Source organism: Phascolarctos cinereus, unplaced genomic scaffold (assembly GCF_003287225.1).
Source record: "Phascolarctos cinereus isolate Bilbo 61053 unplaced genomic scaffold, phaCin_HiC Scaffold_726;HRSCAF=1367, whole genome shotgun sequence".
Classification (NCBI taxonomy): domain Eukaryota; kingdom Metazoa; phylum Chordata; class Mammalia; order Diprotodontia; family Phascolarctidae; genus Phascolarctos; species Phascolarctos cinereus.
This window is the reverse complement of record NW_027556098.1, coordinates 247,090,539-247,118,080: the sequence shown is the minus strand read 5'-3', so window position 1 is coordinate 247,118,080 and position 27,542 is coordinate 247,090,539. Positions and strand designations below refer to the sequence as shown.

The 27,542-nt window shown below is 36.2% G+C and overlaps 1 protein-coding gene across 1 annotated transcript in view; it reads right to left on the bottom strand.

The window, feature by feature from the left end:
• The window catches only part of STARD13 (StAR related lipid transfer domain containing 13), a 716,694-nt gene that overhangs the window by 562,808 nt on the left and 126,344 nt on the right, over positions 1–27,542 (bottom strand). Inside the window, exon 2 of the mRNA XM_020997115.2 lies at positions 5,950–6,817. Coding sequence (XP_020852774.1) covers positions 5,950–6,690 — 741 coding nt within the window. The 5' untranslated portion in view covers positions 6,691–6,817. The remainder of the gene's footprint in view (positions 1–5,949; positions 6,818–27,542) is intronic.

Sequence of the window (27,542 nt, the reverse complement as noted above, 5' to 3'; positions counted from 1 at the left end):
AACTCACAGAATGAAGATAGGGAGAATATTAATAATACACATGCACACTTCTCCCTTCCCTTTCTGTGCCTTAGGTATTAAATGACTAGTTCAAAGCTACATAAGTGACTTAAAGGAAGAATTACTTCAATATCTATCAGATTTTAATGTAATTTAAAAAATATTAAGCATCGCACGTTTAGAATTGTAAGGGATCTTCTTTGAGGTCAAATGGTGAAACACCATCATTTTAGAGATGAAGAAATTGAGTCTTATAAGGGACTTTGCCTGAAGTCACCTTGGCAGTAAGTAGCAGAGTCAGGATTTGGAACCAGGTGTTCTGACTCCAAATTCAGTACCTTTCCCACTATACCATGTTGCCTACATGGCAGAGAATAAATAAATATTCAGAGTAATGCGTGTAAATTTTAGTATTTCCAACAAAAGCAAGAGTTGTCAAATCTTGTTGTTTCTACCTTTACAACCCGTATATCCTGTACACATCCACTTCTCTCCTCTCACACAGCAGCCACCCCAGGCCATCAACTCTACCCTAGACTATTGCAATAATGTTCTAATTGTTACTTTTGCCTCATGTTTCTAGCTTCCAATCCTGCCTCCTCCACTCAGTAGTCTAGATCATTTTTGCAAAGCGTATATCTGACCATGAACAACTCCCCTCCCTTCTCCTCTCCCCCTATTCAATAAACTCCAATTATTTCATATTACTTCCATGATCAAATATAAAATCCTTTGGCATTTAAAGCCCTTCATAACCTGGTCCTTTTCTGCCTTTCGATTCTTCTTACACTTTTGTTGAGTTGTTTCTCAGTCGTATCTATGTCTTCATGACCCCATTTGGGGTTTTCTTGGCAAAGATACTGGAGTGGTTTGCCATTTCCTTCTCTAGATCATTTTACAGATGAAGAAACTGAGACAAACAGGGTGACTTGCCCAGGGTAACACAGCTAGTTAAGTGTTTGAGGCCAGATTTGAACTCATGAAGAAGAGTCTTCCTGACCCCAGGCCTGGTGCTTTATTCACTGTACCACCTTGTGGCCCATTCCTACACTTTCCTCTCCTCCAAATACCATTATCTAGCTCTTCTGTCCTAGTTGCTATTCTACACACACAAAACTCCATCTTCTGACTCCAGGATTTTGTGCTGATTCTTTCTCATGCCAAGAATGCCCTTCTTCCTCATTACCACCTTGTAGCTCCCCTGGCTTTCTTCAAGATTCAGTTCAAATCCCTCCTTCTTTAAGAGCTCTTTTCCCATCCCCCACCCCAGCTGCTAGTGCCTTCCAATCACAATTTATATATTGTATATGTACAGTTATTGTCATGTTGTCTTCTTTCACTAGAATGTGAACTTGAGAACAAAGACTAAGGTTTTTTGTTTTGTTTTTGTTTTTTGTTTTTTGTATGTCTTTGTTCCTCTGGCATGTAGCAGAATAAATGCTTATGGTCCAACTGATTGATTGTTGCTTAGTTTCTCCTTTGCATTTGTCCTGAGCACTGGCCATTATCACTGTGCCCCTTAGCTACAGAACGTAGGACCCTAGAGTTGGTTGTTCAGAACTGATCCAATTCTAAATGATCCCTTCTAAGTCATTTCATGTCTCAGAGTATCAGTTTCCTTGTCTGTAAAATGAGGGGGTTGCAGAAGATGATGCCTTAGGTCCCTAACCATTCTATGATACTCTGAATCCCTATAGTATTTTGCTTCTGGCTTAAAACAGGTTTTTTTGGTTGTCCTATAGTTATTTGTGTGTCACCATGTAAAATGTTGCCATTTCTTATAATCTTGTATTTTATAGCTATTTGTGCTGGTATCTCTTTCACCTGCTAGGCTATAAGCTCCTTCTTATCTGTCAATGAGATGATATATTGAATGATGTACATAAATAATGTACGTAAAACTCCCTGCGGGGGTGTCTCATTCCTCCATTAGACTGTAACTTCTTTCTTATTGATCAGTGAGATAATAAGTCAAATGAGATAATGTATGTAAAACACTTCATAGTCTTTAAAGCATGATGTAAATGTAAGCTACTATTATCTAACCTTTGTGTTTCCTCCTTCCCATCAGCACCCAGCACAATGCTTTGCCTACAGCAGGCACTTAATAAAGATTTGTTGTATTATACAAGATTGTAATATTTTTGAATGTTAAGTCCATGTCTTATTTATCTTTGTATGTCTTGCAGCATTTAGCACTGTATCCTTATACATAGTAGATACTCAAAAATATCAAATGAATAAACAGATGAATGAATGAATGAATGAAATCTTTCATCTTTGCTTGTGGCAGCAGCAAGTCAGGGGGAGTATTCAACTTTGGTATTTATACAGACTGACTGTTGAATTCACAATAAAAATTCAAGTAGTGTTTCTGCTAGATATTGATATTCAGTTCTATAATAATATAGTAGAAGTGGATGAGCATAGCCATGGTATAACTACCTGATAAGGAGACACAGCAAAATCCATCAGGGAACACAGATATTCTGACTCCTGCTAGCTGCTTCCCTTTGCATGCCAACGAGCTGCTGAGCACTGGTGATACTGTCTGATATGGTATATTTCTTTCAGTGCTCTGAACAAGTCAGAGATAAAATTATATATCTCTCATTGTAAGTCTTACAGAAACTAAACTCTGGCTTTGAATAGAAGGGATGTATGACACTTAGACCACAGGTACAAGTTAGTTTTCCCTCTGAGAGGTAGTGTGGTGTAGTGGATAGCATAAGGGTCTTAAAGTCAGCAAGACATAGGTTCAAATCCAGCCTCAGACACTTATTAATCATGTGAACCTAAGCAAGTTACTTAACAGCTGTAAAATGAGGTATACTACTTCACAGAGTTTTTGTGATACTCAAGTGAGAATGTATGTAAAACCCTAATGTCCCACATAAATGTGGATTCTTCTTTTTCATATCCCCCCATATTTCTAACTCTATTGGATCTTTTTTTGGATGTCTTGCTATCACCTTAGACTTGACATATCCAGCATTGAACCCATCATCTTCTCTCCCAAAGCAGTTCCCATTCCTAATTGCTGTGCCTCATTCTGTAGAACCATTTGTTCAGTCTCTAGAATAGAAATTTTGGAATTATCTTTGAGTCTTCACTTTCCTTCATGTCATATACAAGATTTGCTCCCAAGTTCCAATCTTTCTTTTTTTCAAAAACCATTTCTTAAAAATAAAATAAAACTGCCTCTTGAATTTACTCTTTCTTTTCCATTCTTCTTGCCAACACTCTCCTTGCATTGGTCCTCATCTCCTTTTACCTAGATTATTGTAATAGTCTCCTACATGATCTATCTGACTCTATTCCCTCCTATCCATTCTACATTCCACTGCCCCCATAATCTTTTTAGAGGCTCAGAAAACATGATGTTGAATTAAATAAAATAAAACACATGTTGAATAAAGATTATTCTCTTGTCAAAGATCTTACTTCCTGCCACATCAATTCCAAACTACTCTCCCTCATTTTCTAGATCACACCCCAAATTTGTTGATCCAAATTTACCTTCCATTATTCCTCCCAAAACCCCTTCCTTTCTAGTCAGTCTCACTGATACCCACACATGTTGTGTTCATGCCTATCTCTGTGCCTTGGTTTATAGTATTCTCTTCAGTCTGGATGCTTCCCTACCTACCCAAATGAATGGATGACTGAGCAAGCATTTATTAAGTGTCTGTTATGTACCAGGTATTATACTGGGGATACAAAATAAAGGTGAGACAGCCCCTACCCATAAGGAGCTTATTGTTCTAACAGGAGGAGACAACAAGAGGGACTTTGGAGGTGGGAAGTCAGCAGTCATGATTGCAGCTAAAGGACCAAAGATTGTCATTGTCATACGTTTTCCAGTAGCAATAGCATTATTGATTTGATTATTCCTAGAGCAAAAGGTAGGAAGTGGGAGGGAGAAAGAAGCTATGCACGTGGAGCAACATGATGGCAAAATGTCCAGGGTCTATGTGAAGCATGGTTGAGAGGTAGATAGATAATAATAGTAATATTCATGTTAAAGACCTCTGTAACATCCTAACCACACAGTTCTTCAACCTCCTCAAACTCCAATGACATTTCTTTACTTCAACCACAAACTGACCTTTAGCCTCACTATGTATATAACTTCAATAAATATTTATTAAGTAACTTCAATGTATATGGCACTGGGCTCAATGCAGCACATACAAAGATTAAAAATGAGATGGCCTCTCCACTCAGGAAACTTATAACACTGGTAGGGATACGAAACATACACAGATAGGTATAACACAAGTAAAGTATATGAAAATAAAGGAAAGATATGTGTAAAATACTGTAGGAAAATCCAAGGAGACAACACTTTCATCTGGGGAAATCACGGAAGGCTTCATAGAAGTGGAATGGGAATTGATTTTTTGAAGACAAAGAAAGATTTTGCCAGGAGAAAATGAAAGCAAAGTTCATTCCAACCCTATGAGACAATTTGTAAACATGCGTGGAGTTAGGAGATGGCATAAAACTGTGGAGAATGGCTGGTAGTTCACTCTGATTGGAATGTAAAATTCATGAAGACAGCAATATGAAATGAAGCTGGGAAAGTCTGTTGTTGTACAGTTGTTTTTCAGTCATGTCTGATTCTTTGGTTGGGGATAAATGTAGTGTGTCTTAAATGCCAGGAGGAGGAATCTGTGTTTTATCCTATAGGGCCTATGGTTTGGGAAACAGGAAATCACTGCTGTTTTTGGAATAGCCTAGTGATATAGTTAGATCTGTATATTAAGAACATTGCTTTGACAGTTGTGAGAAGAAAAGGGGAGAAACTGCAGGCTTGGAGACCAATTAAGATGTTGTCACAAAATTTCAGTTGAAAAGTAGTAAGAGGCTGATTCAGGATACTGACAATTGGTGTTAAGTGAACAAAAACAGAATTATGTGAAGGATGTCGTGATAATAAAATTGACAGAAAATTAACATCTGATTGTTTTTAGCTGGGAAGGTTGAGGGGTCAGAATTCTAGATGACTGAGATTTCTAACCTATGTGACTGGGAGGATGAAGGTGCCATCAGTACACAAAAGGAAATTGTAAGGAAAGGCAGACTTAGAGGGACATAATATATTCAGCTTGAGATATTTTGAATTTGAGGTGCTTTTGAGGCATCTAGGTGGAAAAGTCCAAGAAGCAGTTGGAGATCTAAGACTAGAACTCAAGGAAGAGACTCATGGAACTGCACTCCATCCAAGATCAATTAGACTCTTTGACCACCATTGTCAATCCTTTCACCTTCCTCTCTCTCACCATTCCCATTCATGCTAAGCCTCCTCTTCCCTGTCATCATGATGTCTGGTCCTCTGGCCTTTTTTTAAATCTCCTAGTCCATCTCACCTACTCTCTTTATTTCCATAGTTAACCGCTACTTAAATGATTCTAGCTACATTATCTCAGCTGAACCCTCCATCTTTCCTGGCCTGCTAATCATCAAGCTTTGATGATCTCTGCCATTTGATTGCCCTGTTCCTTCTTGAAGAATGCTGAGAATAGCATGGAATCAAGATGATTTCATCCTCTATAAATTCATCAGGTATAACCTTGGCTATGGTTCTCTCCCTATGGTTCAACAATCCTTTGATTTCCAATTCAAGGAATATTTTAACTTGATTGAGTCATTATTTTATTTGCCTGTACATAGTAGGTACATAAATGAATTTTTGTTTACTTAAATGAATTATGTGTTATCATTACCTGAAAGTTAATCATCCATTTTTATTCTTTATGTAATAAGCAAAATATTAACCAATAACTTGTATTAGTTCCCCACCTTGTGTTATAGCATCAAGCTGAAATGCATCTGAACTTGGGTATAAAACAAACAAACAAAAAAAAACCCCAAGAATGTATTGAGCTATCAGTTAAATAATTGTGAGAATCATTGCTATTATGATGAGGCACCAATTCAACTTACCATCTTGCTGATTTCATTTTCTTTGTTCTCCTCCTTGTTTGGTACTCTCCCCAAATGTTCACAGGAACTACCCTCATTAAAGACATGTTTCTCCTCCATAAATCCAAGTGCCTTTTGTTTGTCGTGGGGGATTTCTTTTGTCTGAATGTCTTTAAAAAATGTCTTGAAGAGTGGCAGCTGTGGGAAAGCTTCATCATCCCCCTCCTCTACTTCCTCCACAGATTCATATGAAGAAGTTTCTGTATCAATGATTCCACATATGTGGAGGTCATTGTCAATGGCAGGGGTTAAACATTCATTGTTGGAAAAAGTGATTGTGCTGGGTTTTTGTTTAATGACATATATTTCAGGAACAATTTCTGGTTTACCATCAGATTGCTCATTTGGAAGATGTAATGAGGGACATATCTTGAGAGGGAAAAGATAATCTTCAGCTTTAGTTGAAGTAGGATATAGTGAATGCCTAAAGAAATTTTGATTTTTAGGCTCATTGGTAATACTCAGGTAGCCAGGCACTTGAATGCATGTTGAAGATGATTGATTTTGCTTTGGTATCTGTGGAATAGAGCAAAGTTCCTTTGGGTGAGATTTAGATCCCCAGGATATGATAGGCACCCCAAGGTGGCTATCTGATCCTCCATTTTTTGTATCTTTTGATGGCCCTGGATTCTTGGCAAACACAGAAAAAGAGGGTACCTGCTTCTCTTCATCAAACTTAGTTTCCATTCCAATTAATTTCATCCATTAGATTGTGGCACCTTGAACAGTCTTTATTCTTGGTTGACTTGGTAATTGTAGTTATCCATATTATGACCTATCACCATTACCAAATTCTGGATCTCCTTGCACAATAAAAAATGTTCTTTCTCTGAAATAAAAAAAACCACACATTTAGTTTATTTTAAGGTTATTATAGTTTTGAAAGTAGCATCATTAATATTTATAGTTCAAGAGGAATTGTAATAAAAATTAGAATAAGTTACAATGCCCAGATTTTCTGTATAATTTGAAGCAAGTAAAAGTTACTAATTATGTGATTCAAGAATTGGATTCTAGCTTTGTAATGTGGACATGGACCTTCTGACCTTGACGTTTTTCTACAAGGCTATGAACCTGACTTCATTTCTTACCAATAGTTTCTCTGCATCCAAAATCACCAAGAAGCCAACAAACCCTAATCTCAGTTCTCTTATCAAAATTCCATTCTATAAGTATTTAATAAACAGTCTGTTGTGTGTCTACTTTGTACCTTTTATAGACATGGACTACACAGCCAAGAAATGAGATGTGTCCTGACCTGTACTTTGGCTACAGTGGAGAGCAGCTTGTCCCAGCAAAACGATGACGATTCTTCAATCCAACAGTCAATCTGGAGCTATATTTTCTGTGTCGGAAAACTAGGATCACCCACAATTATACTTTAACATTAACCTGTATTGACAGTATGTTGTCTGCTGAGAACATAAAAAATGTTAGGACTTTTGGTGATATGGCTACATGAGTGTTCATGTCTAAGCTCACCTCCTTTTATCACTTCAAAATAGCAAGAAATGTGCTAAATAAAGGAACAACATCAAAAAGAAGGGAAAAGTTTAAAATAAAACTAATTAAAAGGAAAACCTTGCAGAAAAACCAGTGTATGCTTAAGAAATAAATGAGCACAAAAGAGACCCTAGTATAATAATAGCTAGCCCTTATATAGCACATGAAGGTTTGCAAAGTGCTTTACAGGTATTATCTTATTTTATCCTCATGACAATTTGGAAGGTAGGTGTGATTATTATCCCCATTTTACAATTGAGGAACTTGAGGTAGACAGGGGATAAATGAAGTGCCTAGGGTCACACAACTCATAGATGTCTGAGGTCAGATTTGAACTTGGGTCTTCTTGGTTCCAGACCCAGTGTTCTACCCACTGCACATCTAGCTACATTCTTTTTAATGAATAAATACTACAGGGAAAGGGAAAGAAAAGAGAAATATCGAGAGGAAAAGAAGTATATCATAACAACTTGACCTCCAGAAATCTGGGTAAAACAACTGTAAGCACCTCCAAAATGGATTAGACACCCCACAAAAGAAGTAAAGGAAGACATAAGGCTCGAAATTTAAATGGAGTTTAAAGCTCTTGAAGAGGAATTCAAAATGACTAAAAAGGATTGAAGGTTTGTTGTTGTTGAGTCATTTCAGTTGTGTCCTAATCTTCATGACCCTAGTTGGAGTTTTCTTGGCAAAGATACTAGAGTGGTTGGCCATTTCCTTCTCCAGCTCATTTTACAGATGAAGAAACTGAGGCAAACAGGGTTGAAGGACTTAACCAGGGTTACATAGCTAGTAAGTGTCTGAGGCTAGATTTGAACTCATGAAGATGAGTTTCCCTGATTCCAAGCACCATGTTGTATCCACTTGGGCCATCTGGCTGCCCCTACTGAAGGTTTAGAACAGCAGAAAATCCATGAAGTATTTTTAAGCAGTGGATTGCTGAAAAAGAGAATGGCAGAATCCAAACACAAAAATGCAGAGTTGAAACCAAAAAAAAGTGTGTGTGTGTGTGTGTGTGTGTGTGTGTGTGTGTGTATAAAATGAAATAAAAAGAGAGCTCAATTGGAAGAGAACTTGAAGTTTCTGCAAACTAAAGTAGAGGACCTTAAAGGCAAAGCTCAGTCAGACAATCTAAACATTACTAACCTCCTTGAAAAACCTAATGAAACAAAAATCCTGAATACCATATTTTGGGAAATTTACAAGAAAAGTTCCCAGATGCATTGGTGACAGAAGACTAAATACAGACTGGTAGAATCCATAAGACCTCGTCAAGGAACATCATAGTTTAATTCACTCAGAAATACCATTGGATTATAGAGCTAGTGATGGATGGAAACTCAGAGACCTAAAAGATCAGGAAAATAAGGACCGTGAAGGTTAAGTTACTTGCCCAAGGTCACATAGGTAGTAAGCATCAGAAAAAGGATGGAGTTTCCAAGTTCCAGAAATTCATTATTGAAGAAAAAAACTTGTAAGTAGTCAGGAGTAGACAATTCACATTAGAGAATAGTAATTTGAATCACAAAGGACTATTCATGCACAATTAGAAATGAAAGACAAGGCTGGAATGGAATATCCTAAAAAGCAAAAGAAATCACCTTGAACACCAACATAGCATAGCCCAAAAAGCTGAGCATGTTTTCCTCCATGAGAAACATAACATACATTTAAAGCATTCTTACTAAAAAAAAAAAAGATATATGTGGCTTCTTTGATGTGCAGACTCAGAGATATTACAAAAATAACCAAATTGGAATAACATGAAATTGGCACATGAGAAATTAATATTTACAGGCTACAAGGAGAATACAAGGCTATTATTTTGAACCATACTATTATCTGGGCTGGTCAGAAGAGAATTATGAAAAAGAGAATAACAGTAGAAGTATAATCAAGGGATCTGCCTATGGGCCATGTGGTGTGTATTAGAGAGAAGGAGAAAGGAGAGATAGGAAGAGTGGATTGTTTCAAGCATCTAGCTACCTAGTTCTGATATATTTTTTAAAGGAAATAGCCAGGGATCTGGGATGGGCAGAGTGGAGAGTGATATATCTAAATCAAGATGGAAAATGGGGTGATATTCTTTCAAGCAAAGTAAGCTATAAGTATCTTATATTGCCTTTCCATTTAAAAAAGTAATATAGTGGGATTTTACTAGGGGAAAACAAACTTAGCAATTATAGCCTTTAATGTTAATGGGTTCAAGTTGACTACAAAATGAGAGCAAATTCCAAAACAGACAAAAAATAGAACTCAAAAATTTGTTGCATATAGGCATCATGCTTAAAAAAATTAAGAAAAGAAAAACAATTAAATGGAGGGGCTGAAATTCAATTTATTATATGTGAGATGAATGCCAAAAAAGCAAGAATTGCAATCATGATTTTGGATAAGACAACATTAAAATATTTACAAATAGGGGCAGTACATTATGAGTAAAGGCCCTATAGAGAATATAATAATATTGGTATCAAATCTTTATGCACCAAATATTGTAGCATCTAAATATTCATAGGAAAAGTTAAATGAAATGCAAAAAGATAGTAAAATAATAATTGTTGCTTTATTTCTCCAGAACTTAAATTTAGCAGAAGAAAAACTAAGTGTGATGTTTTATTGAAATTTTCCAATGGAAATCTTAAAGAGGAATCTCAAAGAGTACACTTTTATCATACAGTACCTATACAAATATTGATTATGTTCTGCAGCAAAAATAAATAAATAAATAAATAATGAAGGAGGGTGGAATTTTAAGACCATACTTATTTTTTGTTTCGTCTCACAGATCTGTGATTTCTGGTCATCTTCTTAGCTAGTTATTAATTTTCTGTATACTACTTTCTCTATACTTTTATCTAGAAGAACAGAAAAACAAATACCAACTGTTCCCTTAAGTCCTTCAGTTTCTTGCTTCATAATCCCTAGAGATTCTTTGTAGTTTTTTTTTCTTGGTGGTATTTTTGCTCCTAGGTGAATCACCAACTGAAGTTTCAGAAGCTTGACAGGTATCAGGATTATTTCCTTCTCAAATCTTAATACATACCTCAGGAAGATAGCACATTCTCCAATTTTATATATTAAAGTGATATATGTCAGACTGTGTACCTCTCATCAAGTAGTCATAGCACCAGGACACATCTCTTTACTTGGTACCATTGCACCTTATCTTTCAGTCCTTGGCACATAGTAAAGTACTTAATAGATATTGTTAATAGTTGTTGACTTGACTTATTCAATATTATGTGCCAGGTACTGTTCTAGATGATGGAGAGAGGAAAGTAAAAAACAAATAGTCCCTGCCTTCAAGGAGTTTCCATTCTATGGTGGTTGGTGAGAAGAGACAACACGTTCGTAGATAAATACATGCAAAGCATTTTCCAAAAGGTGAGTGAACACTAATAACCTAGGGCAGCAGGGAGGGCCTCTTGTATGAGATGGTGCTTGAGGTGAGATTTAAAGGGAGCTAGGGACTCCAGGAAGCAAAGGTAAGAAAATTCTTCCCTTTTTTACTCTTCATTCATTCATTCAACAATCATTTATTAATTATCCAATATTTATTGGTACCATGTCATGTGCTAGGGATTCAGAGACGAAAAATGAAATAATCTCTGCATGAACACATATTAGCAAATACAAAATATAAATGCAGAGTAAATGTGAGTAATTTCAGAAGGCACTAGCACCTGGGGGATCAGGAAAGACCTCATTTGGGAAGTGGTACTTTTATAGAGCTTTGAAGGAAGCTAGGGATTCTAAGATGTGGGGGTGAGGAGGGATTGCTTTCCAGGCCTGTAAAAAGCCTATACAAAGGCACGCAATTGGGAAATGGAATTTTATATGCAAGGAACAACAAATAGGACATTTTTTTCTTCCCTTTCAAGGTCTTGATCCTCATAAATCTGATTTAGTGTTGTGTTTTGTTTTTTAGGTTTTTTTTCTTATTTTCTTTCAAGGTCTTTTCTTTTATCCTCCAGGGTACACTTCATCATCCTTGATATGCTGGAGAATAGAAAGGTGTTCCTTCACCCTATATATCGTCTCTTCTAGCAGGAAAAACAAGTTATACTTAGTGTACACATGCCTGGTTGCCTGTGGTAGACACTCAAATGTGGTCCAAACTCTGTTCATTAGAGCAGTTCCTCCATCTTCCACACTTGCTGAAATGGAAGTCTTCTGTTGCTGGTGCCTGTCCCTAGTTACCCCTGCTACCAATGGCAGCAGCAGACTGCTTGTTTGCTCAGCCTCTCTATGTCCTTGCAGGCCTGACTCTTCTGCCTTCTGTGTCTGTTAAGACCCTTATTTAGTATCCTGCTGTGCAGTAACAAAGGTTGCCGAGTTTTAAATGAATTGAAGATTAAAAACAAACCTACTGAATTGTACAGCAGGGCACAAGTAATAAACTTATAATTATTCAGCCCATCACAAGCCCTCTTTCCTCTGTCTGGAAAGTAACCACAATCTTAAGTTTGTAAATGGACTCCTGCTTGGTCAAATATTCCCAGGCATTTCCATTTGGTACTGCTTTTATTATTTTAAACAAAAGTTTACCCTTAAAAAAATAGGTCAGACTTATAAAATATTTCTCAAGGTTCAATCTTTCAATAAGCCAAGCAGCTAGGAGAAAATGTTCATTTTCTACTGGATAGTCTAACTTGATAATGAAGATTTAAAGGTATAGGCAGGATGGTCTGTCTCTCTCCTTAAATCATAATGGTCCCTTCCTAATCAGGGGCAAAGCTCTAGTTATAGGACACTGCAATATGACAGTCTTAGCCTCAGAATTGCAGAGAAGTCTGTATTTTATATTCACTGGAAGAGGGAAAAAAATTAGCTGAGGTCCTGAGCTGCAAAAATTTAGAGATGTTTAACATAGCCATAATTTATATTTTGGGAGAAAAAAAGGATGTTAATATGTATTCTCATCCAAGTTGCTACATTTGGAAAATGTGTGCTCTACACATCTATCTTTTTGGATTGAAATTTTAGACAATATGTTATTAGGTAAATACAAATTTACATTGTACAAATTATGCCTTTATTAGACCCTAAAAGCACTTAATGCTGTTACATTCTACTAGGTAAATAACAATGTATTACTAGAGTTAGTACACATTTTGAATGATGGATTTTTAATGGCCTTTTGAAAAATTTCTATGCATTTCCCTGAGGATCCCCACCCCCCAACTTCTCTAATGCGAAGACAACAAAGGAAATGCATGTATGAAATTCCTGTTTCAATTAGCAATTATGGGCCACCATCAAATCACAGTACTAAATGAAACCTAAAGCTTTGTTCTTAATCCATTTTATGCTCAATGTGTTTGGAATGCTACACGCAGTTGAAACAGAAAGCTTGAGACAGAGGCTGAGACTAAAATGATTACTTAAGACTTTCCCAGCAGCCACAGCATTCAATACAACCTATAAAAATATACCTGTGGGTAGTTTGCATGCCAGAAAGGTAAATCAACAAATATAACTAAATTCTAAGATTGTTTTTGTGCCAGTGTGAAATTGACCATTGGAGTCAAATATTTAGGTGATCTTCCTAATAGGAATAAGTAATGTACTTTAACCAATGGCTCAGTTATCTAAAATTCTGAAGGACAAATAGCTACATGAGCTTGGTGGCCACAGGAGATCTTGAGCCAAAAGGAATTAAGGGGAAACTTGAGGGGTGGGAGTGCTAGACTGTCCATAACAGGGCTTAAAAAGTTGCATGTGCCTATAGGCCTACGTTAGTTTGGACAACTGAAATTTTAAATGTCAAGCTTAATGCTCCATTGTTTACTTAGTTAATAGATCCTTAATTTATTAATCTTGGCCCTTATCTTCTACTAGCCTCCCTGAATTTTTTTTATCTCTGACCCCTGTTTGGATAACATTACTGCCTTTGACCCATTCATCTTCACGACCGGCAACCCCAATCTCTGATCTTGGCTTCTACTCCTGACAGGTCCACTGCCTGGCTCTTTTAGTTCCAAAATCTGTATCTATAATCACTGAGCTCTGCCTCCTTATACCTATAATTCTGTCACTACTTGTCATATAGCCTCAACTGGAATGTCTTGGTTGAAACCTCTCCTTTATTCCCTAATGACAGAAGGCTTTGCTGAGATCATGGAACTGAGTAGCCAATGGCCCTGCACCAGGCCCTGAAGAGGAAAAATAGAACAGTGCCCACAGCTTAACATTTAAATGTTCTCTAATTACTTCATGTTTATTAGCATTACCTCCCTAAGTAGATTACAAAGTTCTTGAGGCAGGTCTATGTTTATAATTTAAAATCATTTTAACAAGAACATCTAATAATTGAAGAGAGCTTATATTGATATACATAGTTCTTTATAATTGCTGTGTGTTTTCACATACATTACACAATTTGATCCTCACCACAACTCTATTAAGTAGACATAAGCATTATCATCTTTATTTTAGAAATGAGGAACTGAGGCTCAGAAAGTTTCAATGACTTGCTTGTAATTAAATAACTGATTAGTGGAAGTGCCAAAACTTAAATCCAGATCTTCTTATTCCAAATCTCATATATTTTCATCAAAGACTATAAAGTGATGAAACTGAAATTTAGCTAAAAGAGCAGAAACTGATTTAAATGAGTTCATTTAGATCTGAAAAAGGAGTCAAGTGACCTTGATCACTGGGTGCCTATAGGATGAAAATACTTTCTCTACCACAAGTTATGGAATTTGGGTTCATGACTTCGTGTTCAAGCTGGGGTTCATAACTTTGTGTTCAAGCTGGGGAAGCCTTTCATTTTTGGTAACACATTACTCAAAACAGTTTTGAACACCACTTTTGGAACTGCCTTCAAAACCATAGGCTCATCGGATTCTATACATGGAGCTGTAAGGGATCTTAGAGGCCTTCAAGTCCAATTTCTTCATTTTACAGATGAACTGGGACCCAGAGAATTAAGTGCCTTGCCCAAGGTCACCCAGATCACAAGTAGCCAGGGATCAGATTTGAAGCCAGGTACTCTGACTTTAAATCCAGTATAGGTCTGTAGCACATACTTTCTGAAATGACTAATCTTTGTTCTTTTGAACTAGGACTTGAATTAAAAAAAAAACAAAATAAAACAAAACAACAAAATTTTTATGAATAAGTAGGTAGATAAGACAGTAATGCTATTTTTGGTTCAAAATTATTTGGTAGAAATGAAAAACAGCATAAAGCATGGAACATGAATAAATAATTTTAAAAATAAGAAATTAAAACTATCAACAACCATATGAAAGATGATGCCAAATCTATAAATAAGGGAAATGCAAATCATGGCAATTTTTAGATTTCAACACATATCTTTTAAAATGGCAAAGTTGATAGAGTGAAAACTGGAAGAGACCTTTGTGACCACTGATGTTAAAAGACAGAAATAGTGTTATAGGGGATGTGGGAATATACACACATTAAAGTAGTGCTGATGAAGCTGTTAATTGATCTGGAAAAGTCTAGGATTATGCATGAAGGTCTACTTAACTGTATACCATTTGATGCTCTCACTATTAGATATATATCCCAAGTAAAAAGCAAATATAAAGATACTTTTTATATGACACATAAAGAAATTACTCAACACAACTCTTATTATAAAGCAAAAAGAAGGAAATAAAATGGATGCCCATCAATTGGGAAATGGCTAACAAATTATGACATATGAATACAATATGATAACATTGTGATTTAAGATAAGAATAAATATGATGAATTTAGGGCAACATGGGAATGCTTGAATGATGTGATGCAGAACAAATCAAGCAAATCCAGGAAAACAATAAACACATGCTTATAATAATAATAATAATACTAAAAAGTAACTGAAAGCTGATTCATGGTAATGACTAACTAATCTTTGCTCCAGAGAACAGATGACAAAATGTCTCCCTCTTCAATAAAGAGATGGGACACTACAGGTGTGGAATGTGGCATATGCTATCAGATTAGTGGAGATTGTGCTTGTTGGTTTTGCTGAACTACTTTGTTACAAGGAATGGTTTGATAATGGGATGATACATTGATAAATGATTGATACAAAAATATAAGGCATAAAAAAACTTTTAGCAAAAAGAAAGTATGCTATGAAGCACTGGCATGGTAAACAATACCCTTCCTGGGCCACAGTTTTTGTGTTGTATAGATCTTTTCCGATGCTTCAATCATTCTGTATACTAAGATCAATGTTTTGGTTTTGTGGGGTGAATTCTGTATGAACAATACCATTGATGTCAAAGAAGCATCAACAATATTGTCCCATGTCATATTTCTTATCTTCTTGATGGGTGGGAGAGGTGGTTGAGGGAGGCAGAGAATTTGGAACTGAAAATAAAGATTAAAAACAAAAAATCTAGTATTGCCACATATTTTCCACATGTATACTTTTTGGGGTCACAGGGACCTTGAATGTTCCTTCTTCAGATGTTGATGATTGTTTTAGGATCGTGCTGGAAGCACCATATTTTATAACTCATTATTATTTGCTTCAAAAACACATTTTTTTCCAGTTTCTTTTGAAAGATTAGTATAAATATAGAGTTCAGCATTCTGTTCATCAAAAAGAATTAGGGCTTTATTCCTAAAATTAATCATCTATTTGAGCAAATCTTAACTCTTATATTTTCAACTTCTCATACTCCCTTTGGGTGTTTGGATAATTACTTTGGCTATTGTATCATTCACATCTTTTCTAACTTCCTTAGACCTCTTGGCATTATGAGGGTTTTTTTCCCCCATTTGTAAAATGGATGTTAGATTAGATTGATCTATTTATAAGGTCCCTTTTCATCTCTATTCTTTGAATATCTTCTTGCTCTTGACATTTTTCATTCTTATAGCTTATTTAACTATATCAAACATCTCACTGGTGTTTCTTTGCTTTTCTATAAAATTTGAAGTCAGATCTTTGCTTTAAATAACTAATATGCACTCATTTTCCCACCTGCATGAAATTAAAAGCATTTACCACAACTGCCATCTCTGGTTGACATATTCTTGGTACTTTCACTTCTCTGCTTCCATAGAGAAATTTGTTTTCATTACTTCCTAGGCCCAGCTAATGAGTACCTTCACAGGGGCCTAACACCAGATATGTAGGAAGCATTCAGGAAATAATTGCTAATTGACATATACATATTTGTGTATGTGTATGTATACACACACACACACACGCACACACACACACACACACACGCACACACACATAAACATATATACACATATGTATGTATGACACACACATATAAGTGTGTGTATATTATATAATATTTATAAATACATATTTTGAGCTAAGTAATATCATCTGGTTTAGAAGGTCTTGCCTTATGAAGACATGGCCCATGGAACTATTTTTCTCTAATAACTATGCTGAAGTCAGTTTCAGAGATATAGTGTGATTAAAAATTTAAATATTTGAATTTACTTGAAATAATGGTCCATCTTTTAAACACCAGTATTCATCTAATGATATTATATGCTTGTGTTTTATGGAATATCACAGTCTCTAAAAAAGTAAAGTTGAGGGTGACCCAAAGAGCAATGGTTTTCTTATGAACAGTGGGCAATCACTATCTTACATAACACTACCAATAAAGTTTTGCATAGGAGAAAGAGTATAAAGGATACCCTCAGGGAGGTAGATGCTTGAAAGAAGATTGGTCAGTCGTGTAGCAAGAGCAAGGGATGCTTGATAAATGGCCAGTGTTTTCTATTGATATTCATGCAATGCCAAGAAATCTGGAAGAATGCCCCTCGCATCTTGCATGGAGGCATTAGGGGAAAACACAGACAAGAGTTTCATGGGATGAAAAGGCATGGACAGCTTGTAATGTGTACCAATGGAGAGAATACCCACATTGATGAAATTTCAGAATCAGTAAAGTGCTGAAGTAAATAATAGTAGTTTTAATTTTCCTCAAGGTTTTCAAAATATAATGTGATACAGAATCAAAATATTTATAGGCTGTTAAAGATGAAAAGGCCTTAGATGTAATCTAGTTTAACCTTTCCATTTTTAGAGATAAAAAAAATGACAGAGAAGTTAAGTGACTTGCCCAAGATGATGAGAAACAAAAAAAATTACATTTTCCTCAGTAATAAGCATATACCATGTATTGTTAAACATCCATTTTTTGGACTTCAGTTGACATTATTTCAGCAAGAAATGAAATATTTAATTAATCCTTTACTATTATTGTTAATTACTCCTTTAATTATTTATTATTTTCCATTTTTATATCTGAATAACTATTTCACTCAAGGAATAACAATCCTTTTCTCACAATATCCCAGATCATGGAATTATGCCAAAAGACTTGTTAAACTGCCTATACCCTTTGATCCAGCAATACCACTACTAGGTCTATTTCTATATTAAATCATTAGGGAAAAAGGAAAAGAATCTAGATATTCTAAAATATTTGTGGCAGCAAAGAACTGGAAATTGTGGGGATGCCCATCAATTGGGGAATGGCTGAACAAGTTGTGGTATATGATTGTGATGGAATACTACTGTGCTATAAGAAATGATGTCTCATTACATTTTATTACATGAAATAATGAAGAATGAAATGAGCAGAACCAAGAGAATGTTGTATATGGTAACAACAATATTGTTTTAAGAACAACATTGAATGAATAAGTCATTTTGACTATTAAAAATACCCAAATTAACTACAAAGAACATATGAATGAAGAAGCTATCTGCATCCAGAGGAAGAACTAATAAATAGAAGTATGTATAGAATGGTGTGTGTATGTTTGTGTGTGTGTGTATAAACACACACACATATATATATATATATACACACACACACACATACATATGTACATATACATATACATATACACATATTTGTGCCTAATGGTAGCCAAATCTGGCGCATGGGTTGGGGGAGAAAAAGGAAATAAAAAGAAAATTACATGGTAACTTTGTTATATATTGAAAAGGAACAGCAAGTTGTACATAATAGAATTGCAGTTTCATTTATAATAATTTTTTCTATTCTACTATGTTATGGAAATGCTTATTTTATTTATTAAGTACAGAACAAAATAAATAAAATTAAAAAAATATATATCCCAGATCATTATTCACAAAAAGATTTAGAAAAAAAATATACCAAACCTGTATATTTTTAAAAAGTTAATTCTGTTCTAGAATGCCTTTTGTGACCACAAGGCAGAGTGTATGTTATATACCTTAAAAATATGTATAGTCCAGAATTATACATTTGTGAAATAAGCAATAAAGTCCAAATGCTTAAAGGAAGTAGAACCTAAGCAGGAAACAACCCCCTGGGTGTGAATTATTAGCCATGGTGTCAGTTCCCTAACTGTGGACTCTGGTTTAAACCATTTGCCTTCTGTGGTTTTCCCAGATACAAATAACAGTGTTTTTTCCGCATCTACCTCCACAGCGATTTTACAGATTGTGAGATGTTTTTGAAGAGCCTTAGAAGAAAATAAACACATTCTTCTTCTCCTTATGAGAAATGTGGCGAGGCGCCTTATTAAGTTCAGCAAAGGAATGACTAGGAATCTCATTTCAGGCTGGATACTTATCCAAGTAGAGAATCTATTTTGTGAATGCATTTGTTTAAATTTTGCCACTTGTTTCTCCAGAAATCCTTAAAGTCACTTTACTTTTCTGAAAATGTTCACACTTCATACTAAGTTGAAAGATGTTTGGTTTGACTAGAGACAGCTCAGTTATTTTTTTCTCTCCTGACCTATATCAAGTAGATAGTGATTCTGAGAAAGTCCTAGGGAGCAAAGTCTTTTTACCCCGGGAACCCTGTAGATAATCTTGAAGGTCTATCTATTAACATATTTAAAATAAGCTAATGATATGGTGGTTTACTAAGGGATTCCCAGTTCTTAGAAGTTTGTCAAAAACTTATCAATTCAGACGTCTTTTTCAGGAGCTCATGTTTCATCAGGGAAATAAAGATTCAAGGAACATCTGACTTAAGGCAGTTAGTTACTTTCTGGGCAGGTATTTTCCACTATCTAGATCTTCCTGCCATTATAGCCCTGGAGTCTAGCCAGGCATCTAGTACATGCCCAAGAAGAGTAGATTTCATTTATCTCCTTGTACCTTCCTCTCTTGACCCCTGGCCCCAACTTCCTTCCCCATAGCAGCTGCTGGAAAAATGAAGCTACCTTGTGTATATATAGAAGGGACCTGGAATGAGTTCAAATCACTCTACAATAAAGGGACAATGTGATGACCATATTATACCCAAGACAAGACAGTTTTGTATAATATACCAATCTCTCAAAAGAAAAGTGATTTTTAAAAAATCAGTAGTAAACAAAAAAGGAAAAACCCATAGATAATCTCAAATGGGGGACTTTGGTCTCATTCTCTCCAGAGAAACTTTGGCCCCAGGTAGACTGTTTATAGTCATTATCAGACAGAAGATATTTCCAAACCAGGCCAAGGATCAGGAGGATCATAAAAGAATGACAAAATGGAAGACAAAAAAGTAGGTTGTAAATAATTGAAGGACTATTTTCATGCTAATTTGACTTCTTTAATAAGTTAAAATTCTGGGCTGGCCTAAAACCACTTTTGTTGTGTTTTTAAAGTAGTTTGACCATGACTTGACCTAACCCTTTGCTTCCATAAAGCCAGCAGAAATTTAGCTGAAAAGAAACAAGATGCTGCTAAGGGTGCAAGATCATGCTTTTCTTCCCAGATATAATTCATTTTAAGCTACACTTGGTATAAATACCTCGTAAAACTTCATTTTCTCTCTCTATATGTTGATATACATATACTGAGATTGTCCACTCATTTTCTTTATATACAGAAACTAAATTCTAAAAGTATTTTTATTATTCACAGGATCATTTCGTTGAACCTTGAGAAAGCTATCAAAATATCCAGGAAATCAAAATGCTAAATTGTGATACATAATGGACTATTACCATAAATCTTTCTACATTATTATTCATGTGTCCTTTTACTCATATATAAAAGGAGACTGGCCCTCAATATCTGACTAACACAGTTGCTTTGAATCATATTTTATTTAAGTGAGAAATTATTTGAAAATATACATCTTTAACATCAGGAGGGTGATATCTTAACTTTAACCTTAGCAATTAATTGATTTTTCTTTTGATAATAACAACTGGCAGGGTGATTATTTACGTGATTGCATTAAAATATATTTGTAGCAATTTACCTTTTGCTGTTTTATATGGGTCCAATACAAGGCTTACACTTAATGCATGGTAACATTAGAGTTTTATAGAACTGTTCTGCTTCTAATAGGGGCAGCTAGGTGGCACAGTGGATAGAGTACTGGGCCTGGAGTTAGGAAGACTCATCTTCCTGAGTTCAAACCTAACCTCGGACTTACTGGCAGTGTGACCTTTGGCAAGTCACTTACCCCGTTTACCTCAGTTTCCTCATCTATAAAATGAGCTGAAGAAGGAAATGGCAAACTACTCCAGTATCTCTGCCAAGAAAACCCCAACTGGGGTTATGAAGAGTTGAATACAACTGAACAACAACTGACTTCTTATAGCACTTTTGCTTAATACTTTCTTCACTATTAATCAATAACAATAGAAACAAACAGCTTAAAACAATAAATAGAATGAAATAGTCTAAACAGCATGAAAACACTGCTCCTTACCTCTCTGTCTTTTCTTACTCCAACCTAGCCCATTTAAAGGTACTTTGTTCCAGGACTCTTATTGCCTGGAACACTATAAATGTTTCTATGGCAGTAGAAGTCATTGCCCTTTAAGTTATAAGTAGTCTGATTGTTGCAAAGGGCAGGAAATGAACTTTTGCATAAAGAAAAAAATACATTTACTAGTGAGAGATGAAAAGTAATGAGCCTTTCATAGGCAAACAATGTGGTGGTTGAAAGGGGCAAGAAAGGAACTTTTGTTTAATAAAAACTGCTAAAATATATGTGCAAAGAAATACTTTTCCCTCCCAGAAAAGCTGTGAACACTATGTTTGCTAGGAGAATAAAATGAATTGTAAACTAAATTTAAAAAAAGGGTTAAATCATCATGTAAAAGATATAAGGTGATGTCCCTTTTGTATCTAAACAATTTATTGGTTGTCAGGGGGCAGGAAAAGAACTTTCTTAAAAAAAGAAAACATAAAATGTAAATGTAAAGAAACAAAGTTTTCAGAGACATAGACTAGGAAGAAGACTGTTTTGAGGAGTGTGGAATAACTGAAGGATTGCTGAGGATTGTAGTCCTTTAATTCAACTGACTGTAACTGTTTTTTAAGACTGAAGAGGTTAATATTCACAAAAATGATGAATCAGACAACTCTTTGGAGACCATGGGATGATTAAAAGGAAATGCTGATTTCATTAGGGAGAATTCATGAGTTTTTACCTCAAGGAAAAGGCCAGTCACTGAGTACTAGGAGAAACTCCTCTGTTGGAGCTGTGTGAAGAAACCAGCATCAGGAACGGTCAAGCTCATTTGAAGAAAGCTTCCAGCTAAGCTATTGCTCTTCGGTCATTCAGTCAGTCAAGAAACATTTCTTAAGTGTTTACTATGTTTCAGGCACAGTGCTGTTGTTGTTTGTCCTTCATTCTCAAAGAGGACCAATGACATCAGGAGGGTGATATCTTAACTTGCAAATGAACTGGATTTAAGGGAGGCAGAGCTGTGCAGTGTCATCAGCCTCACTCTCTCCTCCAGGGTCGTCTGAGTCCAGGCTCAAGATAGAGATCAGGACAATTGGAGGTGGCCCTGGATGCAGTAAGAGACCTTGGCCTTTTTAAGCTAAGATCTTTCCAAGGTCTCAGTTTGTCTGAGGCAGTGATTAAGGTTAGGTAACAAATGAGGTAAAAGATGGCCTCTTTTACCTAGTTAAAAAAAAATCAATCACTCTGGGAGAGGAAGATCCTCAGGGTTTCTTTACAAAAGAAACAATTGCTATTTACACTCACTCTGAGCCATCAAAGCCTAAATAATGACTAACTGAAGGTTGGGCTGGGACCTATTGTTGGCCGGATCCAGGCAGGGCCAAAGTGACTTGGGTTTAAGGCAAGGCCAAGTAGATTTCAATACCAATGAGTTTTATGAAAGTAATGGCTTTCTAATGCTGTATTTCAAGAAATCATAAATGAAACTACATGGAACAGTTTTTTTTAAATAGAAGAATAAATAAGTAGAGAAAAGAAAAAAAGACATCTAGCCTGTAAACTCCAAGATATCTTGCGAGGTTTCAGTGATGAAGTTTTATATTCCTTTGGGCAGACTACCCACAGGTTAAGAGTGTAATTCCTTATGCGGACAAAGGAAGCAAGGGGAGGGAGGGAGGGAGAAGAAGGAAGGAAGCTAAGGTTTTTCCCAGGTCTCACTTTGTCTGAGGCAACACCCATTCAGTGATTAAGGTTAGGTAGGAAATGAGGCAAAAATGATCTTAGCGCTATGCTAAGACTATAAAAAAAGACAAAAACAGCCCTTGCCTTTGAAGCCTTTCAGAAATAGCTATTGCTCTGTGCTGACACCTCTTGTATGAAAGGGAAAAACAGAGAGGGAAAGGCCAGTTTTGGAGCTACTTTACTGTATAGGAAGAGATGTTGAAATCTAATCACCGACAATTCCCACTTTATGTAAGGGGATTGCTTTGCAGACCTCTAAGTAAAGCAATTTTTATGTAATGCTAATTTGCTTCTATCCACCCACTTCACTTAGCCTATATAACAAAAGCATACATAAAATAATACCTTTATGTGAGTCATAAAATGCACTAAAATGCAGATGTATTAAATTCTGTACCATAATAATAAACAGAACAATGAAATAGAAGTAAAGTTAATGGTAAAGTATGCACAGTACTGCACAGTAAAGTTACCATAGGTATGCAGATGTTGCCCCTTTCCCACCCACTGTGTCCTTCAGTCTTTTCAATTGTGTCTGATTCTCTGTGATCCCATTTGGGGTTTTCTTAGTGGAGATACTGGAGTGGTTTTGTCATTTCCTTTTCTAGCTTATTTTACAGATGAGAAAACTGAGTAAAAACAGGGTTAAGTGACTTGCCCAGGAGTCTGAATCTGAACTCAGGCCTTCCTGATTTCATCCCCGTGCTCTATCCACTGCACTACCTCACAGCCTGTTATGAAGCTATGAAGAGATGTTTGGACAGGGGCTATTTTTTTTTCCTTTTATATCTGACGATAGCAAGCAATATTATCCTCAACTAGTCTTTGAACTTTTAAAAATCTTTTAAGTATTTGGATCCATCATTTCTATACAAGAAAAAAATTCACTCAAATGATGAAATCTTTCTGCTACCTGCTTTGTCATGAACCTTTTTGGTTTGACCCAGGTACCAAAGTCTCCCTTTCTTCTTCTGAAATCTTTGCAGCTTGGAGCTCAATCAGATCCTCATTTGACTGAGCTCTAGGAGACTCAATCAATTCCTCTACATCATTCTCATTCACTTCTAGCTCCAATTCTTGTGCTGATTTTACAATCTTCTTATTAACATCTGTGAATGTTACATGTTGTCAAGTCTTTGAAAATCAGGAAAGAAATGCAGGCATGTTTTCCCCCAAACTCTCTTCACACATGTTTCTGTTACATCTTCCCATGCCTTTCAGAATTTTTTATGTAAAGTCAAATTTGTGTAATGAAAATTTACATAAAGCAAGAGCTGTCTGCAGATGATTCAGAATCCTGGTGAGTGAAGAGCTGGCTGTGCCTGAGGAACTCTGCAGTACAGTGCTCTGGCTTAAAGGAACTTGCTAGCCAGTTCAATAGTATAATGATTTTTTTAGTACTCTTTAAAGGGTGATTCTAAGCTAATACTTCATTGCCTTAAGGATAGAATGAAGAGGGTTTGTCCAGCAGAAGGGCAACTAAGATATGAAGGAAAACAGTTAGCAGAGAAGCAGCTTAGTGAGGTATAGATGTTCCTGACTGGATCATTGCCATCCAGAATTGTGAGGTATCCCAAGGACATGGGTTTTCCTTACTCATTTGTTCTAGCAGGCTTTGTAAGTGTGCACCAGTTCTCTCCCATAGATTTGGTGAATGTTTCTATATTGACTGTGATACATTTATTATTTCTGTATTTGCCTTATAAGAGAATCTGTGACATTATTATTAATGTTTTCACATTATCATTAAGTAAATGGTTATGTTTAAGATCTAGTGTGTCATCATTGTGAGGTTTTATATTAATGAGAAATCCCACCAGAGGAGGCTCAACACCAGCACTAGTGAGTAAGGGTAGTGCATCCCACCACAACAGTGCTAACCTTAGGAGGTTGAAGGAGTTTGATTGTAGCCTTCAGTCCGGGGGTCCTTCTCTGGAAACTGAAACTTAGCAGTGTGAAAGAAGGCTAGAATGAGTAAGCCAGCCCAGAGAGTGTGAGGGCCCACCCTAGAGGCATACCACACAAGTATTATAATAGGAAACCCAAACCAAATACACTTTTGCTTTAAAATGAATTAAAATGCCAAGGTAAGCCTGGAGATTTGGAAAATTAGCTTCAGTTTTATGTTACTTTCACCTGATTGATAGGGTAACCCCTTATTTTTAAATTCATGTAATTTCCATAAGCAGAAGAAGAACAGTTGGTAGATTAAATAAAAGATCCTCTGCATGTGTTTGACAGAACAAAAAATACAGTTAAGAGTTTTGTAATGAAAAGCACTTTGGTTTATAAGCAGTCCAAGAACCCTGTGTACATAGAAACTTGTAAAAGACTCCCTGGGGGCTAGAACAACCTCCTAAGGGCAGATGCTGAGGCAAGAAGAAAGCAGCAGAAAGAAGGGAAAGAGAGAATATGTCTAGGACATGGGAAGCAGGAAGTCAGTAGGTAAGCAACAGGACCTCTGAAAAAACTAAATGCAACTGTCATTCTACGTAAAATTAGGGAGTTGTCCCAGAAGGGACAAAATCCCTTCCAGCTATAAGTCTATAACCTTCAAAAAAGCAAGGACTCTCACTTTATCCAATGCCCAGCAAAGGTCATTTGTTGGCAGGGATGTGCAAACATTTATCAACCTTAAAGGCAATCATTAAGCACTTATTTGCATATGGTACAGTTAACAATGGTGATGGAAACGTAGAACCACAGAAACTTAAGAGCTAGAAAGGACCCCAGGAATTCCACCCTTTTTTTATAACACGAGGAAGCAAACTCATAAGGGTTAAAAGGCTTGCTCAATCACTCATCACCATGTAGCAGGAGAGTTTTAGATAGGAAGCCTGGTCTCCTGACCACTGGTCCAGTACTCTTTTTGCTATACCAGGCGTCCTTTTCTGAATTGTTACACTTTTAGTATCCTTTCTCAGTCTGTTCTAAAGCACAGAATGGGCTACTACTACCTTGCTGCTTCTCTCTTGTCTTTTCCCCCTAACTTCAGAGTTGGAAGAAGAGGAAAGGGCTCTGGATCAATCAGTCTATCAACAAGCATTTATTGTTCACCTACTATGTGCCAGTCACTGTGATAGGGGGTGGAGATGTAAATACAAAAGTGAGACAGTCCCTACCCACAAGAAGCTCACATTCTACTGGGGAATGCCCCATATCTCTACTCACACTGTAGATCCTCATCACCTCTCATCTAGATTATTACAATGGCCTCTTAACGCCTCAAGTCTCTCACCACTACAATCCATTCTATATACTACCACCAAAGTTATTTTCCTTAAATGTGGATCTGACCATGTTACTCCCTTAATTAACTCTAGTGGTTCCCTATTTCCTCTAGGATAAAATATAAACTCCTCTCTTTAGCTCTTCAAAGCTCTTAACAATCAGACACCAACCTACCTTTCCAGCCTCACTGGACATTGTTCTCACTTCTGCACATGCTGTAGCTAAACTGGCCTTCTTTCTGTTGCTCACATATGATATTCTATCTCTTTTCTCTATGCCTTTGCATTGGCCATACTTCATGCCTGGAATATACTACCTCCTTACTTCACCTTATAGAATTCCTCTCAGGGCAGCTAGATGGCGCAGTGGATAGAGCAGCCACCCTGGATTCAGGAAGACCTGAGTTCAGATCTGGCCTCAGATGCTTTAATTTCCATAAGCAGAAGAAGAACAGTTGGTAGATTAAATAAAAGATCCTCTGCATGTGATTGACAGAACAAAAAATACGGTTAAGAGTTTTGTAAGCAGTCCAAGAACCCTATGACATTTACTAGCTGTGTGACCCTTGGCATGTCACTTCACCCCACTGTTTCACAAAAAAAAAGAAAATAAAAAAACAAAATAAAATTCCTCTCTTCTTTCTGCCCCATAGAATATCTTTCTCTACATGAAGCCCTTCCTGATTCTCCCTAAATACTCACACCTTCACTCTCAGACTACCTTGTATTTAATGACTTTGTATTTATTCTCTTGATATTTATTCTGTATATATGTATATATGTACTCGTTGTCTACTCCGTTAAAATGTAAGCTCTTTTTATATGGGTTTTTTCCCCCCATTCTTTTGGCATTGATGATTGTAGAAATCAACAAAAGCATTTGAAGGAAGTGCACTTGGTTGAGTTTGAAGGGGAGTTCCAAAAGACAGAGATGAAGGAAGAGAACTCTCTAGGGAGGGGAACATTCTGCAATGGCACAGAGGTGGGAGAAAGAATTTCATGTACAGGGAATAGCAAATATTCTAATTTCCCAAGATTTCAGAGGACTCATTAGGGAATAATGTACAGTTAGCCTGGAAAGATAAGACAGGAATAACTAGATTAACAGAATAAGAAATAGAGAATTTAAATAATACAATCTGGGGGGTTGGGGGTGGGAATTAACAAATCATAAATGAACTCTCAGTGAAAAAATACCAGGCTCAGGTGGATTTACAAATGAATTCTACAGAACATAGAAAGAATTATTAACTTCAATATAATGTAAAAATATTATGTATTTAAAAAATAGAGAAAGAAGATGTACTCTGAGATTAATCTATTCTATAAAATGAATATGGTCTTGATAATCAAACTAGGGAGAAATAAGGCAGAGAAAGAAAACTAAAGACCACTATCTGTAATGAATATTCATGCAATTATATTG